General features: G+C 40.6%; 1 protein-coding gene across 5 annotated transcripts in view; it reads left to right on the top strand.

Annotated features, from left to right (window-relative positions):
- mtmr4 (myotubularin related protein 4) overlaps positions 1 to 19,635 on the top strand; it is an 83,495-nt gene that overhangs the window by 32,837 nt on the left and 31,023 nt on the right. For all 5 annotated transcript variants that reach the window (XM_074671928.1, XM_074671930.1, XM_074671929.1 and 2 more), the window contains one exon: positions 9,014 to 9,103. In XM_074671928.1, coding sequence (XP_074528029.1) covers positions 9,014 to 9,103 — 90 coding nt within the window. The remainder of the gene's footprint in view (positions 1 to 9,013; positions 9,104 to 19,635) is intronic.

The following is a 19,635-nucleotide window of genomic DNA, read 5'->3' as shown; positions in this document are numbered from 1 at the left end:
TGGGTGGACCTTGGTGTTTGAGGCCCGTATCTCCAATGTGTCATTCACTAATTGTATTCTCATGTGATGACCTCATTATTTCAGCTCAGCTCAGTGAGGTTTTGTGAAGATCCTGTTGCGATTTTTAGAACGGAGCATTTTAATCGGTTTAAAGACGGATTCAGGTGTATGTCAAACACTGGAACAAGCATCAGTTTGAGAATCTGCGCAGGTTTAATATGAACGTCATCCAGTAGTGTTTAGTTATATTTATGTTAGAAATAAAGAAAGTATTATACCCCCTCTTTAACATAGTCTGAAAGAGGACGGGGAGGCAGGATCATCTATTTAAATGATTTGTCACATCATCCTTAATCTCGACCTTTCAGTCAGGCTGCTTCACTCTCACTTCAGTCTTTGCCATGTTTGTTCTTCACTTCCTCTCTGATTCTGTTCTGCTCCGTCCTGTTGTCCTCTGTTTCCGGTTCCTCCATTCTTCCTTATTCACGCTGCGTACGCCTCATTTAGTGTGTTCAAAACAGTTCATACCTCAACTCTGAAAGACATACGAGCTCCAGTTTATCTGCATTTTCAGAGGTCACCTCTGCATCATGTCAGGATTGTCTAATCTGTCCATCTCTAGGACAAAGCCCCGTCCAGATTAAGTGAATAATCTGATGAGTAAAGACAGAAAATTGTTTCCCAAAGCTTTGGAGAGACTCTGCTTTGAAAAAGAGGTTGTTGTATCTATGGCAACCAGACACTTATTCATGAAGACTGAGCCAGCGCCTTTTTAATCTGTCTACCTTTAGATGTCATGCCGCCTATTTTAGTTCTTTTTTTCATTCACACAGTTACAGAAGTGTCTGGAAGGTATTTTTCACACCTGTTCTCCCCTGACAGCGTGGAGCCCTGTTTCAGTGCGTGTTTTCACCTCAGCATCCTTGTTGTTAACCTGCTGTTTCATTGTGGTCCGCGCAGCTGCCTCCGTTCACTATTGCTATTGTGTCAGTTCATGTTATCGAGCAATTACATGTGTTATCCACTCTGACATTAATACCGGAGAAATGCATGGAGGCGTATGTGTTTGCCTGTCAGCTCCGGCGTTCTGCTTTCTGGTTGGACAAAGGTGGGGGAGGGTGAGCAGGCTCGCAGCAGTGACGAAGCAAAAAACGTGTCGGCCACAGGACAAGCTGTGCTCCATCTTTGAGAGTGAGAGCATTTCTCTTTCTCCCTTTAATCTTCTCTAAGCTGATTGTCCGCCCGGTTTTGGACACAATGCAATATGCACAATTCAAATTTCAGCAAACAGAGGAGCCTCTCTGCTCGTGTTTGTTTGCAGATGTAAGAACAGGGCTTTAAGCTCTGTTTTGATCAGCTGTGCTCTCCCCATGCTAAGGGATTTATAAAGCTGGAGTATCAAGGTTGTGTGCAGGAGCAGTTTCTAAACACAGATACCTGGGCTTCAATACAGCTCAGCCCAGATTCCTCGTTCACATTTTCTTCATAATAAACAACTGTAATAACTCATCAGGGAGACATTTTAATACATAATCTAATGTTTATTCAGTATTTTAGCACTAATGCATCAGTGTGAGGCGTCAGACTGTTATTTACGGACCTAAACAACATCTACACAACTTTGACTCAGCAGTTCAGTGCTTTAAGGTACACTGTGTTCCCAGCGGCCGGAGAGAATAGTGCAATGTCAGGACTGCTCCATAAGAGAATCAAGGAAACGCTGCCAAAAAATCTACCAGGTTTTGCTGCACAAGACATATAGGATCCAACAAAGTGGATGGATTATTGATTCAGGATGTGTGTATGTGTGTGTAAAGATTAAATGTTCCTCTCAGCTGATTAACATTGGATTTCTTGGTGGGGTGGTTCTGTAATCATTGCTTCTCCAGTAATTTATGATGGCTGTCTGGCATGCCTTGGTAAACTTTATTCCCTGAAAAAAAGAGGCAAAGTGCATGTATGTGTGTTTGTGTGTGTGTGTGTGTGTGGACCTGGACAGCTCTGGAGGTGCAGACTGCCCAGCAACAGTGTGTGAGAGCAGCCTGTATTAACCTGACCCTCTCAGGATCCCGCTGACGGATGGTCGCTGTCATGCTCCACGTATTCTCTGCTGGAAATAAGTCAAACTGATGATGCACAGCTGCCTCGTGGGGCTGATGCCGAAGGCTGACTCAGGTCAAAGGTCAAGAGATTAGCCAGGCTGCATTGCTGAGGGATTTAGAGGAGTTCAGACAAGTTAACTAGTCTGAAATTTGGGCTCCTACTGATGTCTGGAGAATCTCTTTGTTTTCAAGGAACACAACAAATGTAGTTTCTAATCCACATTCAGAGTTTGGTGTATCGCTCTCTGGCTTTGTTCTTGTTTTTGATATCACCTGTTCACTTGACCATGTAAACAAGCAAGAGTACAAATAGAGAAAGAAAAGCCCTTTGATTTTGAACTGTACGTGATGGCAATAATGTCTTATTGGCATTGGCGTTAGATATAAACACTGGTTGATCATTAATTTTAATAGTGTTCTGATATGTTATGCCCGTGTCACCAGCCCCGTCTCAGAAAATAAAAGCTCACCATCATCTTCTTTATGATTAAATAAACAAATAAAAACGTACTAAACTGGTGAGGGAATAGTTTGGATGTGAATGGGGTATCTTGTGCTCTCTGGGTAGTTCGACTTCCTCCCACAGTCCAAAAACATGCTCATCAGGTTAATTGGTGGCTGTGAAACCGCCTGTAGGTGTGAGTGCATGTGTATGCATGTTTGTTTCTTCATGTTAGTCCTGTGATGGACTGGCGGCGTATCTGGTCCAAGGTACCCCAACTCCTGCTCAGTGACAGCCGGGAAAGGCTCCAGCCCCCTGCCAACCCAAACAGGGTTTAGGGTTTAGGTGATGAATGGATGGATAGATGGAAAGGATACCCTGCTTAAAGTGATACTCCGGGATGGAACAAGTTGGGTCCTATCACAAGGTTTAGGGCAGAAATTACCCCTACAGCAGTGTTTTTGTGCAGCAGAAGCCCAGAGCCCTCGCACCAAACACCCCCTCCCTGCTCATCAGACGGTTTCCTCTGCACTCAGACGGGGCCATATTTTACTTGACCAAAAACACAAATAATCAGACTCCCTGCGAAAAAATCTGATATCGGTCTGCATTCACGCTTTATTTAGAGAATTTTCACCGCGTTACTTTCACACAAAAACACGGCAAAATAAGGCTCTAGTTCTCATTGTGTCGTAAAACGGCGCTACCACCAGTGCAGAGCCACAGCTGGCTAAGAGGCACTCGCCGCTTAGTGTATCAGTCCGTGAGCACAGCGTGCCAGATATAAACAAACGCAGGTAGTCTGCCAGGACGAAGAGGCACGATGAGAACTAGAGCCTTATTTAGCGGTGTTTTTGTGTGAAAGTAAAATATGGCCCCGTCTGAGTGCAGAGGAAACCAGCAGAGGAGCAGGGAGGGGGTGTTTGGTGCGAGCGCTCTGGGCTTCTGCTGCACAAAAACACTGCTGTAGGGGTAATTTCTGCCCTAAACCTTGTGATAGGACCCAACTTGTTCCATCCCGGAGTATCACTTTAACACAACAAAAATACAGTCACAAAGGAAGTTAACGTACACAGAAAAGTTGTGAAAGTAAGTAAATGATTGTTTTCTTTTATGACTTAAATATAGCCCTAATGCTAACATTATCACATGAATGATTCATGAAGCTAAATATAAGATGATGTATTACCAGTAAATAAAGAAATAAAAGTACTATGAAGGATATCACAGCACCCCTACAAAGATATTTATCACAGATGAATTTTAAAAAAGATGATCATTTACTGACTTTCACAACTTTACTGTGTCTGTTTGGATAACTAACCTTTTTAACTTTAGTTGTGACTGTGCTTCTGTTGTGCTGTGGCGTTTCCATTCACGTTGCAGCTTTTGCAAATCGTCTGACACCCATTGACCACCATAGAAACCTGCATTTTTATAAAGACAAGCTAGCTGGTTACAGAGTCTTCTTCGGCTGTATCTTTGTCTTTAAAAGTTTGTTCATCCTTTGAGATGAATTTATTATGGAAGCTCAAAAGAAACAACAGAATATCTTTTTTCTAACTGCATATTTGGCGCTCTTATCCTAACATTCATGTAGTATAAACATCAAATAGAAAGTATGATAATAAGCTCTATCTGGTGACGGGGATAACCATCTTTGAATAATCTGTGATAAAATCCCAGGTGGGAAGAAGGACAGTTTTCCTTTTCCTTCCCTTTCTATGAACTTTTTCACTTCAAATCAGCATCAGACTGGAGAGAAGCTTCCAGCTCGCCTTTAACGATGGGTGTAAGACTCAAACAAAGGGTTAGCACCAACATAAAGGCATCAGTTCAGTGAAACGGAGCAGAAGCACACAGAGATACAGACAGTACTCAGTGATGGAGCAGCTCACTGTGACACAGCCTTGACACCCACCTCTGTGTCTGCCACCATCACTGACGTTTATTACAATTTATGGTGCTGAGGTAGCAGGTAGACTGGCTGTGTGTCCAGACTCATCCCATTAATCTCTCTCCCAGTACACACTTTTTATACCCTCAATACAAACTCAGACCTCAGACCTCGACACCTGCACTCTGTGAACTCAGCTTCAGGGCTGGAACTATCGATGTGATCCATTATTGATTTGTTTTAAGCTCCTTGTTGAGCTTTATTTTCAGTAAAAAGGAAAAAATCAGTGAAATGTGTCTTTTTACATGGTGCTAAGTTCTTGTTTTATCAGACATTTTCAATATGTCTAGACAACTAGACGTAAAGAAGTAATCTAGAAATGTTCTGTTTGTTAATTATTCGATCATAAAAGGACCATTCAAACTAATTTAAAAGCTTATCTTTTTACATAAATGCATACATAAACATGGTAGACCTTCTTCTTTTCATTATTAATCATATTCAGGGACATTTTTTAGTCATCTTCTTTGGCTTATAAATTCAAACTGTTAATCTTCAGTGGACAAACCTCCCATGTTGTCAGAGCTCATCCTGAAAACGCTTCGGCTGTCCAGCTCCTCTGATCTCTCCTCCTTTGAAATCAGATGGAGACAAGTTGGTGGCTTGTAGAGGAGGGGGCTGTCGCTGTGGGATCTCCATCTGTTAGCAGATAGCCCAACGGGTGGTATGCTTATCATGGGGTATAATCACCGGCTTGAACCTTTTGGATGACAGATGTAATGATTGTAAACATGGCAGGAGGTCCACGCTGTCGGCCTTTAAGGAGTTTCTGCAATAATATGACATTTTCTGTAATTGTCCACGGACAAGTCTTTTATTTGCAGGCACCAACCAGTCAGTGGATCTGTCCAAGTGGGGAAAAAAACAAACAGGTTACCATGTTTTGCCTCGCACTGCTCTGCCCTTCAGGACACCATCTCTGTTTTCATTAGGAAAGCATCAACATATGGTTATATCTGGATGTAGAGGCCAAATCCAAAAGAGGAGCAAACATAGCAGCTCTGTGGAGTCAGTGCCATTTAAAAAGGAGGGAAATTATAGAAGTAAGTAGAAAACATAAACAAAGAGCAAACTCAAAATGATAGAAAAACAAAAATAAAGTTATAAATGGTATTTTAGGTCTGCCATGCAAAAATGCTCCAACCTACTGGCGTTGACATAATACAGTTATTGTAAACGCAAAGAAGCACAAAATTAAGTTGAACAGATCTGTCCTACGGATTGGCCCTTTGTCACCGATGTCTGATGCCATTTACTCAGATTGAACAATGCATACTCAACACGTCTTGTTTTTAATTATAAAAGCTGAAAATGCTGGTGACTTTCCTTGTGAGCTGTGATGCAGAAACCCTTTCAGCTGCTGCAGCTGTCGCTCTGCTCACTGGTTACTTCCATTGTTTATTTAATGCTCTACTACCCGGATGTAATCAGGCACAGGTATCAGATTGAATAATGAGGCATGGTTAGGTGGAATTTTGAGATGAAGTTGTTTGTAGGCTGTGTCTGGTTACAGTAGCATAAAACTACTGGACCGGATCAGTGACCAGCACAGGGATGTGGACATTAACGTATAAGAGGACTGAAGGGCTGGTGGTGCTAGCTCTGCTGGGTTTTGTGACACTCTTAAAACATGTTGGACATCATGTACCTGTAGATTTGTTTGTGATTAGCTGTGTTTAAATGTTTTGTTCTAACAGCTTTTTAAATGTTTTCTTACCTCAGGACCAAGGGTATAATAGTTTTGAAAATGTCATTATAGTTTAGTTTAAGTTAGTTTTGACATTTTTTTCCATTACAATTTAGTTTTAATTAGTTTTACAGCGGGCATTCTAGTTTTTTATTAGTTTTGATTTTAGCAACAAGGCTTAGTTTTACTTTGGTTTTAGTTTAGTTTTAGTTTAGTTTTAGTTTAGTTTTAGTTTAGTTTTAGTTTTTTCATACCTTATTAACCAGGTGCAGGATTCAAAAAGGTCAGAGTAAATGTTTTGTCATACTGTTTATTTTTAAGTCCAACATAGTGCTCACTGCTCAGTCAATGCTGATACTGAACTGTTGACTGTTGTCTGAAACACAAGAAAAAAAATATAAACTTAATATAAAAAATATAAAGATAAATTGTATAAAAATAATACAAACATAAGTGATTAATACAAACATAAATGATATAAAACAATAAAATATGAGCTTTAATAATTAGAAACTTGGACTCTGTAACAATAAAGACAGACTCACATGAAATTAAACTATTACAGATGCTCTGATTCATTGCTCCACTACGTTTCGTCGCAGCACAGCGCACAGCGAGTCAGTGCAGTAAACAAGCACGTCTCAGTACGTCGCTATGATGGTGCCGTACGGCGCTGACAACTGCTGAAAACTGTCGTAAAATTGGTTGGGAAAATGTGTCAGACTAATTTAAATCTTAAAGGCTATTAATATTGTCAAAAACTATAACTAAGGACATTTTGTCTTGAATTTTGGTTAGTTTCAGTTAGTTTTGTGAACACAAGGTACAGTTTTAGTTTACTAATCGTTTTTGTTTTCTTTTCTAGTTTTTATTAGTTCGAGTTAACTGCAATGTATTTTAAATTTTAGTTTTCGTTTTTAGTTTGGTTTTAGATAAGTATTACAATCTTGGGTCAGGACACAATGGTCAGTTTGACACTCGAAACAAATCAGTCATTTGTCTCAACATTTTTTTATTTTACGATGAACTTTATCATAGATTTCTTTTTACACTTTTTACAATTTTTTTTACTTATTCTCTTTCTAGGATTTCTCTTTATAATATCTTTATAATTATCCCTCATAATTTCTATTACTTTCAGCAGCCCCCAATAATTTGTCATGACAGATTTATTTGTTTATCATTATTTTTATTATTATTATTTTTTTATTTTTTATTTTTTTTTGCAATCCTGTAACTCTATAGTGAAGAGGCATCCAAGGCAGGTTCATCATTAAACAATGAATAAATCAGTTGTTGCTGAAATAACAGAGATAGACTGCGTGTGGAGGAGTGAGAGATGTGCAGGCACTCGTCACTGCAGACAAAAGAAAACTAATGTTACAGTCAGTGAAGAGGGCCAGAGTTTATCATTGTTCTGTGTGAAAGGAGGAGGAAAAAAGTTATCTGTTAAGACTTTAATTTGAGCTGAAACAGACATAACAGTATGTCTATGTGTACTTGAAGTTATTGAGTAGAAGATTAAACACATCAGAAAAAAATGTTTCGGCTACGTGGGCATGGCCTTGACTGACTGGAGTAAAATTGGTCAAGAGAAGTCCAATAACAGGTGAAGTTTGCTTGTAATGAAAGTGTTTGTTCAGCCTGAGAGCGACACCGGCTCTGTACGCTGCAAGGTCGACTGCTGCTCTGTTCCCCTCTCGCTCTCATCTCGGCTTCTTGAGGTGTTGCGGTCTAAATTTAGCCAAACATCCATCATAACTTGATAAGTCTCCATTTGGATGTCGGATTTCTCAGCTCGCTCGGAAATATCACCATAAATAGGTCCTCGAAACAGCGGTTCATGGGAGGGTAAGGGACACCAGGAGTCAATGTCAGAGAATGACTCATGAAAAACTCGCCAGGTGTGTAAAATACTTAACCCAGGGTGAGATCCTGCACATGACTGTAACACCCAGGCACAAAGTCTGCAGAGGTTTCAGAGTCTGATGCCAAGAGCTGTTTATCATTTGTTTATCACCAAGTACCTGCTTGGTGCCAAAGCAAGCAGAACGTGTACATGTACAGTCTGGGTTTTCCCGCTACTTAAAAAGTTCACAGACGATGAAGGGGGAAAGTTTCAAATATTCTGCCTCGCTGACCAAAGTCAAGGTCATTTCCCCCCCTGTTTGAAAGGACTTTTGGGTCTCTTGTGGTCAATTTTTAATCTCATACGTGACGCCTGGCAGTAAGCTAATGGAAATTGTGAAATCCCAGCTGGCATGCATCTCACACCAAAGTCTAACCGCCCTGATAATATCCAGGTCAAGAACACAGACAGAATATCCAGTGGGTTTGATTTTGGGGATGATGTTTTTTTTTGTGGTAGCCTCTCAGTGTTCTTTCTGTTGGACTCGTTGCTATTTTTATATTTTTCTGGAGAGGACTTGTACTGGGAATTTCATTTATTGACTGTGAGATCATCCATAATTTGTGGGCAAGCTTTTGCTATTTTAACCATTGGCATCTCTTTTTGTCTTGAGCCAGAAGTTGACATATTTTGCTGAAGGGTATGAACTGCTTGTTTGAGGGATCTTAAGACTTCAATAGTACATCTACTTATACCTAGTGCAGTTGCCCCCTCTTGGCCAGGATAAATATTACAGGTTTCAAACTCCCCCACATTATTTTTTCTTTTCAGACCCAGAGTCTCCATCGGTTCCTTAAACACAGCCCATGTTTTTAATTTCTATCTTTGCGAGCCGACCCGCCCTGCTCTGTCAACCAAGAGAATGACAACGTTTTTATTTACCCGACCACCTCTGTGTTGTGTTTGTGTCTGACAGGGTGAAGAGGGGCCTCCCAGTCTGGAGTATATCAAGGCCAAGGACCTGTTCCCCCAGAAGGAGCTGGTGAAGGAGGATGACAGCCTTCAGGTGAGCCACACACAGTTTTTATTAACCCTTGACTCCAGCTGCTCCAGAGCACAGACCCATCTGCTCTGACACTCAGCGGCACGTCTGGAGAAAACCAGGAGCTGCTGAAAACACAGTGTGGCACTAAAGCATCATGACCTCATCTTCAGTCCAGGCTGCTCGTGTGGCTGTGAGCGTTCCTCTGTAAACACCTCTTCTCTGTAACGTTTCTCTGCCAAGACATTTCTGCTGGAGTCACAACTAGGCAGTGTTAGGGCCAGAAACTTAGGCCAGAGCCTTCATGTCCTCTATCTACCAACAGTTCTACTTTTCAAACACATTAATTCATTTATTCCTTGGAAAACCCACTGAGGTAGCCCCCTCATGTCAGTGATGCCAGGGTACAGGAAGTAGTACGGCAAGTCAAATAAAAATCATTGGAACAGTCTTTTTTAAGATGGTACAGAGTTTATTTTTCATCTTTAGTCCTGAGCCTTGGTGTTACAACGTCCCCCAAAAAATAAGTCTATAGAAAAGAAAAAAAACCGAATAGTTGTGCTGATTAAAGTCCCAGAACACCATTTGTTGAAAATGTCAGAAGCTTGACTTTCCTGTTTTTACTTTAAAGATTAAAATATGATAATCGAGCCTTTAATCGAGCCACAACAGGGAAGTTTACAGGATTACAGTAGCAAAAGTGGTCTATGGTGGAAACAAAATTAGCATGAGAATATTAAAGATAAAATAATAAGTGGAACTTGAAAAGTTACGTACAGAATAACTTATGATAAGATAAACTTTATTATCCCCAGAGGGAAATTTGTTATTGACATAAGTGCAGTGCTGCTCACAGTCAACTCATCATTCATTCCTCCACCAAGGATGATGTGTTTTTGGGAGTTTGTCTGCTTGCCTGTCTGTGAACAACATAACTCAAAAACTAATGAACGGATCTTGATGAAATTTTCAGCAAATGTTCAAATTGAGACAAAAAAGAAGTGATTAAATTTTGGAGGTGATCCGGATCACCGTCTGGATCCAGAACTTTTTTAAAGGATTCTTTATCATTGTGAGATAGGGCTGTTTTCACCATATGTGTACATAACTACGCTATAAATGGTTTGATTGCTTTGCAAAACAATATAAAACAATGTCACCATAATTTCTGACAGATGTAAAAGTACAACCTAGATCCTGGCAATATTCTGAATACTAAGATCCAGAATATGAAATATTTACCGGGTCATCATATTTTCGACACTGTCAGGTAACAAATTATCGAACAAACCGGCACCTAACACCAAATTGTAGCAGACAGTCTGCTGAAAAGGAGTATTACATTAAAGTAGGACTAAAGTGTTATGCTTGGTGGAGGTCTGCGCTCTCCGAGTGCTTTTCTAGTTCATACATTCATACTAATTTATAATAACGTGCCTGTAATAGAATGAATAACTTAATGAAAGCTAAGTTCACTGTGGCATGCCAGTGACTCAGCACATGTCAATAAATAAAAAACATACCAATGAAGTAAAATCAATGTCTTAAAAAAAAAAAAAAAAAAAAAAAAAAAAAAAAAAAAAAAAGTAGGGGAGACTGGGGACAGTTGCAACACTTTTTACATTACCCTCAGTTACTCTGAGAATATTTGGACTAGTCTCACCAAATCTGTACATATTAAACCTACATCTGTCTGCTAAATGCCCATACCATTTAAAGATGGCTACATATAACATATTAATCACAATATTAATTTGAATAGAAGAATTCAGACGTTGCAACTGACCCCAAGCCTGGGGACAGTTGCAACACAGATCAGGGACGGTTGCAACATATGAAAAAAACATTAATGTTTCACTAATTATCCTCAGTGTTTTGTCTAAATAGGACAAATACTAATGTTACGATCCAGAGTGGGCTCAAATTCAATTTTCATTTCTGTACAGCTTTAATGTATTTAATTAGTTTTGTTTTGTTTAAAACATGGGCCTACCTTGAGTCAATGTGCAGATATTACTGAAGCTATAAAAACTCAATATTGCATTTTGGGACAAAAAGAATGGAATAATTTCTTTTTTTACAATTTCTCTATTTAGATGATTCATTCACTATATGACAAGTTTATATGACACATACAACATACAACAATAACTAATTGCTAATTTTTGCTCTACAAATTATTTGGGAAATTATTCTGTTCATCATTAGCGTTAGTTTCGCCATATGATTGCATGTTCTGTTCATCATGAGCAATAAAATATATTAATTTTGCCTATTTTGAACTAAAAATCTTAAAAAGTATGGTTGTGTGGTCTCTTCTAATATGACTAATCTAATATCATGGGGACAGTTGCAACAGTTGCAACTGTCCCCATGATATTAGTCATAACAAAACACCATGTGCAAGCTAGCCACATTGACATTGACACATGCTCACCATGTCATTTAATGGTCAACAAACAGTGATTCAAACTAGATAGGTTTGGGTTAATTCATACATAAGGTCAGGACAGTATGACAAAAAAACAGTTCATGAAAAAAGCTACTTTCATACCTCCAAAACAACTTTACTTGATAGAAGCAGGACCAGATGCTCAATATGGCTTCTCTCTCCTTGGTGGGTAGAGGGTCTAACTGAGCATGTGCAGTGTGAGTGTCATCACTCTAGCATGTTTCTGATTGGAGAAATAAGGCTTGTTGCAACCGTCCCTTGTTGCAACTGTCCCCAGTCTCCCCTATGATTGAAGGGCGGGGTAATTTTTCTTACCTATCACTCTCATAGCACATTGAAGCATTTTGTTGGTCTTCAATTTTCACTAAACAGATAAGGCCATCTATCTGATCAGACTTCCCATGACAGCTTTATAGAAGGTCAGCATCACACTCGCACTGATACCAAACAATCTGAGTCTACGAAGAAAACGCAGTCTCTGAGCAAGTTTGGCACACAGGAAATCAACATGTACATCCCACTTTCGTAAAATGTCTATCTGGGTGCCCGAATACATAAAAGTTCACCTGCTCAGTTTGCTCAGTTTAACTACAGGAAATAAGTACAACCATAATACAAGGATGAAATGTGCACAGACAGGTCACATAACAAGGTAAAAACTAACACAGAACAATAACACATGGTGCGAGGTGCTGCATATGTTAAGAGTTCACCTGTTTATAAATTGTATGGGTAATAAAAAAGTTATTGCCTCCTGAAGAAAGTGAGATTCAGCATTCACAGGAGTGAAAGCGTCTGTGGTGATTATCTGGTCTGACAACAACAACAAAAAAAAGAAAAACAAAAGATTTTAACCATGAAAAGTATCATATCACAGGAGCCCAGTAATAAAAGAATTTATAAGCTACGTGTTTTTGGAATTGGTCACTGTAGGGTTAATATGTGCCAAGTTGTTGATGTGGTGCAGAATCATTTTATGCTCTCCACAAAATCTCCAACCAGAGAAGAATCCCTGAACTTCCTCATAGCTCACAGCTTATTCATGCACGACGTGACAGGAGTGGCAGGAATGTTTCTGACACAAGAGGTTGAAAATGTCAACACAGCGTTTTTGTGCACAGGATGGAGGAGCTGGAGAGGTGTGAGTCACGTTTCTGTAGTAGCAGCGTTTCTGACGTGTGGCTGTCAGGCTGACAGAGGAATGACAGCCTGCTCCTTTACCGCTGCCTCTGGTGTGTTCTGCATGACTTAAGGGCGTTTGTAGCCCACGTAACACACTCATGTCTGTCTGTCAGAGAGATGAGGGAGACCCTTATCAGTTTCATCAGCTGAGGCTGTCAAAGTTTCAACTTGATGATGCTTTTTAATACAGTGTCATTTGAAAAGCTTCAGTCAGGCAATTTCATTTTTACGTTTGATTATATCAAAAGCACCAAAGCTTATGAAGGCTTATATTTCCCATTAGATGAAAGATCTGCCCAAAGTCGCTGTAAAATCAGCACAAATACTTCACACTAACAACAACTCCATCCAGTTTTTAATAGCTGAGCTTTACAGGGGCTGGGAGGCAAATGGTTCACATTGTATTGGGCTTTTTTGTTTGACAATATTAGAATTGTCATTCTTCATCAAAACATTTTTTTTTTCTCTGAATCTTTGATTTCAGTCTTTGTTTATAAACTGGATTTGAAAACAGTTACCACTTTTCTCCAGCAGAGGGTGAAATGTTTCTCTCTGACTAACGAGATGTGCATTTTTGGGGGGTAAAATTTTTTTCCTGATACAGTCTGTTATAGACATGCCCTGATAAAAGGATCGATTTTGGGGGATCGGTGATCGGCCCAACCTTACATATGAAACTGATCTTTTTACCTCCGGGATGGTCTGACAGCCAGTGTTTGTTGCTTTTTGCTCTGGCCTCAGGACACTTAATTGGTTGTGTAAGTCAGTGTTTCCCTACCCTGGTCCTGGGACCCCCTGCCTTGCTTGTTTTTTATGTTCCCAACTCCAACACACCTGGTTCAAATGATCAGCTCGTCATCAAGCTCTGCTCGAGCCTGATAACGAGCCATTCATTTGAATCAGGTGTGCTGGAGTGGGGTAACATCTAAAACATGCAGGGCAGGGGGGCCCCAGGACCAAGGTTGAGAAACACTGGTGTAAGTTAAAAGGTTAAGATTTTATTGTTTCACAGGTATTGTTCAATGATTTTCAGTAAAATAAGATTGGAACGTTGAAGGTATATGCTGTCAGTTATAAATAAAAAAAATGAAAATTGGTATCGCCAGGTAAGGTTTTTTAAAGATCTGTGATCAGCCAGAAAATTGTAAGTGGTGCACCCCTAGTCTGTAGACATTATCATCAATATTCAACTTTTTGACATGGTCTGGTGTTACAAAAAAAAAAAAAAAAAAGCAAACTTACGGCTGAAATACACCAGATCCACCTGCAGTCCGTCTCTGCTGCATCATGGCAAACAGATCTAATAGGTTTCATTCAGGTCAATGGGTCAACTTACACTGGATCTGTTCTTTTACAGTACGTCTGCGTGGCTGCTCCGTCATGTCAGGTAATACGCAGCTCTCCTATTTTTGACGGACGCAGAGCTGTGACGCTTAAATTCAGCATAGAGAAGTATGACCATGACCAGAAACTACCTAAAAGTACCCAGTGACTTTAAAATAAAACAAACCATCAAAATTGGATTATATTCAGCTTGACTATGACGACAAATGGACATAATAAGAGGAGCCAGACCAGGAGCCAACAGGTTTGAGGTTTTATAGCCCATCATGAATGAAGAGAGACTTATCAATGGAGAGGGACGCGCGGCAACTTCTCGGGCTGTGACTCCAGCTGACTGTCAGACACGCTGCTTGTTGGACACTTCAGATGTATGTGGTGTATTTTGGGCATAATAATCGGAAAAATCAGAAATACGGAAGAATCGCAATTTGAATCAATTTGGCCCCCTAAAAATCGTCAAAGAATCAAATCACATGAATAGCATGTCAACCCAGTTTGTATACTTCACTGTGCCTCTGAAAAAGCAGACTCCTGAGCTGAGGACAAAGAGCGGAGCTGATTAAAGCACCAGCGTCACTACAGTAAGCAGGATGGATCTCAGTATTTTTCACAATGGAGACACCAGCAGCCGGACAGAGCTGGGCAGCTTGCACAAAGTGCCCCCTGTCCCGTTGAGTTCATGCTCTCCGGCTGTCTGGTGGGTAATGGAGCTGAGCATCATGTGTCTGGAGAGCTGGACAAAGGGAAGGTGGAGCCTGGGGTGACTGTTGTCTCTGTTTTTATGGGTTTCAATCAAAGCAGCTTTCCGCTCGGGTTGAAATGAACTCGAGGGAGGAAAACTTGTTCAAAAGATTTTTCTTTATGAGCAGCACTGGTTTTTAAGTGCAGCGCGTGCTCCGAGGTCTCTGTGGTAGATCTCTTTATTAAAACACTTTTTCTGCTGCATGGCGTCTTTGAATGTCATTCACCTTCCAACATTTATCAGTTTCTGCTCATCTCTGCTAATGCCTTCCTTCTCCTTCACTCATTCTGTCACTTTCTAGTGTTTGTCTTTGTGGGTGAGCTTCACTGACACATGATGTCTCTAACTGCAGCTTTCTGCAGGCAAATTACAGGCATTCCCCTTCCCCACTGCGTTAATACCCCGCTGCCTCTGCTCCTGTGTGCGTGCAGGCAGCGGTGCATGCTTGCAGTTGTGCTTATGCACACGTGCTCGTCCTCTCAGGCAGGCTGCTCAAACCGGAAGTCACGACTCTGAAGTCAGCGAGTATTATTCATGGGTCTCTCTGCTCCCCCATCCCTCTCTCTCAGTCTTTCTTTTTTTTTAATAATTCTGCTGCTGAAGGCTTGGCAGAGGAAACGTGACACAGTATCTTCTGCTGCACTCACTGGCTGCCGGTGACTCACGCACCTACTTTTGGAGCACAGCTTGTAGAATGCAGCTCCAGTCTGTACAGCATGTTAACTATGGCACTCTCAGCAGGACGTGTTAGGTCTCTCACACAGCCGAGCGGCGGCTCAGACACTCTCTATCTGCATGCTCTCATCTGAGCGTTCTCCTGCTGATATCTAATGGAAATGGGCAACATCCCCTGATTCATCAGGGATGCAAAAACGCTCCAATTTAGCCTCCCCTTCTTTCTCATCTTTTATTTATGTCCCAGAAATGTATCTGCATATTTTTCTGTCACTGTCAACAACTTCAGCTGCTGTGTTTTGTTGTGGTGCCAGCTCTGTTTGTGCGCCTGTCACTTGAAGTATGATTGAGTTGCAGAGATGAAGCATTTCTCGACACATGCGACACCTCCCTGTCGGATTTTACAGATTCCTCTCTTTAGAAGTTCTTGTGCGGGGTGCCAGGGGGGCCTGCAGCCTATATTTGGCTCTGTTGGTGTTTGAGTGTGGAGTACTACGTGCTCCATTTCCCAGGTTAAGCTGTTCTCTCTCTTATCCTGCTTCCTGTCCTGGATCACGCACATGTTTCATGTTTGCAGTGTGCAACAGCAGGCGGAGTAATAAAAGTCAGGGTGTCTTGTTTTCAGACAGCTCTCTAGAAAGTCTAAAAACACCATAATAGTGCTGATTTATTCTATATGAAGGGTGTTTAGAGGCTTGAGCTGATGCTAACACATATTAGCTTCTGTGCCCTGCGTTCAATAAATAAGGCTGTTCTTTTTAACCATCCTGCCTAATGTTGTTTTAAGTCAGCCTGATTTTCTGACATCTTACCATAATCCCCCCATCTGCCCCGCTGCATGTCCCCTATTAACATGCACCGCTGGGCCTTCCTCTGCGTGACTCAGCAACGCATGCTAAAGCAGGATGAGGTAATGTGGTCTCCAAGCAACGCTGTTGTCTGCACTACCAGCAACTAAACAACGAGGCCTGAGTTGCAGTTTGAGGTCCCCAGGCGCTCACACACAGCAGTGATGACTAAGAGAAACTCAAGTGTGAGGAGGTCGTGTAAATGAGGAGGGAAGTGGTGTAATACAACCTCCGGTTTGTAAGGAAAGAAAGGGAGCCCGGTCCACGCTCTGATATTCTTCCTGTTTGAAGCAAGTGATGGTGTGTTTCTGTGGATGTCACAGCTGAAGTCTTCCTGCTGCCCTAAATGTTCTCGTCACTAACAGAGCACTTACTTTATTTCCAAAGCAGCCGCAGTAAACAACAGAACAATAACAATTAGCCGAGCGGTCAGGGTGAAACTGACCCCTCTGAAATCTGCTGGATGCCTCTGAGTCTATACCAAATGAGACATTGTTTAGAAGTTGGCTACAGTAGCTGGCTAATGCCCGGCCTGAGAAATGTTTTCTATTAACCTCCGTTGGGAACCAATTATCTTAATGTAAGGGTCTCACAGCAGCCAAAGTCTGGACTTGGCCGCGTGTCTGATAAAACGGGAACGAGTAAGAATGTTAATGGACAGTTTGCGATCCCTCCCGGTGTACAGTCTCAGCTCTGGAGCAGACAGGCTCTCTCCCAGCAGAGCCTCTTGTCTGCCGCTCATTCAGCCTCACCAAAAAGCCCACTGTGCTCACAAAGGTCCTTCTGTAAAGCTACTATGTGCTAATTGGACAGCTACACATGCACACTGTTTCCCACATCTACTCCTCTTTGTCATACCTGAAAGGTTACCCCTGCTCTGATACTCAGAAGTTGGGCCTCTGAAGAGCAGGAGGTGCCAACACAAACTTTGCTCTTAGTCTTTGGTCATGTTGGAAATTTTCTTGGGTTAAATTTTCAGTTCCAGTGAAACTCTCCAGAGTATGTCTGTATCAAATCAGGGTCATTTATTACACATTAATGATTAATCTCTTAAACTTTGCTTCCTCAAAGACACCCTACAAGTTGTAGTTGTTGCATTATCAAAACTAGGAACATTCATTACCACTTTTTTCCAAACCAATATCTGTACTTCCTTTTAGGGATGGGTACCTAGTTAGATACTTTAATTGGTACTGACCAAATTCTGTCAAAATTACTGACTGATGTAACGTCAAAGTTACCATGTTTAGGTACCTAAACACATCCTTGTGACTGTGAGGGGGTGGAAGAGTATGCGATTTTCCATGCTGGACATGAACGCAGCATCGCAAGGTTATATATTGAAGAATAAATATGTTAAATTGAAGACAAAAAAAATATCCGTAGACAAATTGATATTTTTACCACATAAACACAGAAAAGTACAGAATATTGGTACCGTTGAGAACCGGTACCGATTGCCAGGTAACGGGTATCGGTACTGTATCATTTCAAATGTGAAAGGTACCCATCCCTACTCCCATTTGAGCACTTGCTGATACAGAGTGCGGATACCACTAGTACTTTTGATACATAAAATTTCTATTTACACTGACAGATCATTTTGATCAAAGACAGCACAGTCACTCTGCCACTAAGTCCAAAATAAAACACAAACAACTCTCTGAGTTTACTACTTGTTTTTTAATAAATTAACAAAAGTGCGGAATAAAACAACAGCTGTCAGAGTTTAGTTATTTTAAGTGCAAAATAAAACAGTTTGACTGTGAACTCTCCCTGGTTTATTCATGTTGTCTGAACAGAACCTGATGCCAGTTACTGTGGTGTCAAACAGCAGCAAGCGCCAAACTATTGGTGAGGAGGATTTACTTGATGTAAGATTTTTTTACCTTGAGTATTGGCTGGTATCCACAGCCTTTGAAAGTACAGATACCTTGAAAAAGGCTAGAATCAGGCTGATACCAGTACAAGTACTCACCCATAATCAAAACTCAGTCCATTTAAAAAAGCTAGTTATGTTTTTTGGAGACCAAGCCTATGACAACGTTTTTCTACAGCTTTTTTTCCCCCTCCATAATGGAATATTTACACCAATCTTGAGATCATTGGTCACTTCAGGAGCTCTAAACATTTTTTGAGAAGGATGTTAGGCCATTAAAAAAAATAAATCTGACACTTTTTCAGTTCTGGCTTTCAAATGAGTTATTCCTCAGAACTGTGACTTCAACCTAAAAATACTATGAAGTTAGGATTAGAGATAGTCAAGGTTATGTCTTTAATCTGTGGTATACAAAGTTCCTCTTCAGCAGTGCTGTGCTGACATTGCCTGGTGGTTAGTAAGGATGAGGTGTGATGTTAGAATATTTGAATAATCCAAAGTTTGTGTGACCTTTTTTTAATCTGTAAAATGTAGCAGTCAGAAAGTGGTTGTAGGTTATCTGAACGATGTTTCCTTTTTGTCATTAAATAAAAGAAAACTGATCATAACTTAAGAGTGTACTAAATAACATGAGACAGAATAAATGTTAGTTGTTGGTAAAACAGTAAGCGCTGTGAGATACAGGGCTGGAGAAGAATGACGCCTACAATGTCAAAAAGTCTTGAAGGAACTCATACAAAACAAAAATCCAAAAAGGTTTCTAAGAACCTCCTGTTACTACTAAAAAGTATTTAAGATCATATCCAACTAGCCTACAAACAAAAACTTTACACAGTCATTAAATGGATCTTCAAATGATTCAAATAATTAAGACAGCAGTGACTATCAAATGGTTTGTTTTGCCTGAAATGCTCATCGCTAGCAGTTAGGTTGTACGCCCCATGAAGTTAGCCTTCCAGAAAGTGGCCCAGGATTATTTTTTTACCCTTCCTCCACCTTGTTTACCGCTCTATCCACAGTCCAATCCTCTCTCTAAAAATAGGGTGAAAAATACAAAAAAAGTTACTTAAAGGAAAAAAAAGTAAATTGTGCAGCAGTTTACTTTTCACTTTGTTGTAGCACTTTTTGCAGATCACAATCAGCTATTTGGGTGTATAGTAAATGTAAAGGTTTACCCAAAGTCTTTCCTCACTCTCTCTCTCTTTAATCACTTTACTGTTTTCTTAATTAAAAGCCAAAGTACCATCCATTAAAAGAAGTTTCTAAGGACACTGATAATTGCGTATTGATTGTTAACCAACATCTCCTCAGCTGTGGAGTCCTGCCCTCAATGCTGCTCACAGTGCTGAGAGTTTTATCAGCAGTTCAGTTAGAGCACCCTCTACTGGACAAAGTCTTAAATCACCCCAAGCATCATCTTCTGCATTCACGTGT

The sequence above is a fragment of the Halichoeres trimaculatus genome, unplaced genomic scaffold, assembly GCF_033239565.1.
Source record: "Halichoeres trimaculatus isolate MK-OKI-2021-1 unplaced genomic scaffold, fHalTri1.1 fHalTri1_scaffold_6, whole genome shotgun sequence".
Lineage (NCBI taxonomy): Eukaryota > Metazoa > Chordata > Actinopteri > Labriformes > Labridae > Halichoeres > Halichoeres trimaculatus.
This window is presented reverse-complemented; position numbering and strand designations above follow the sequence as displayed.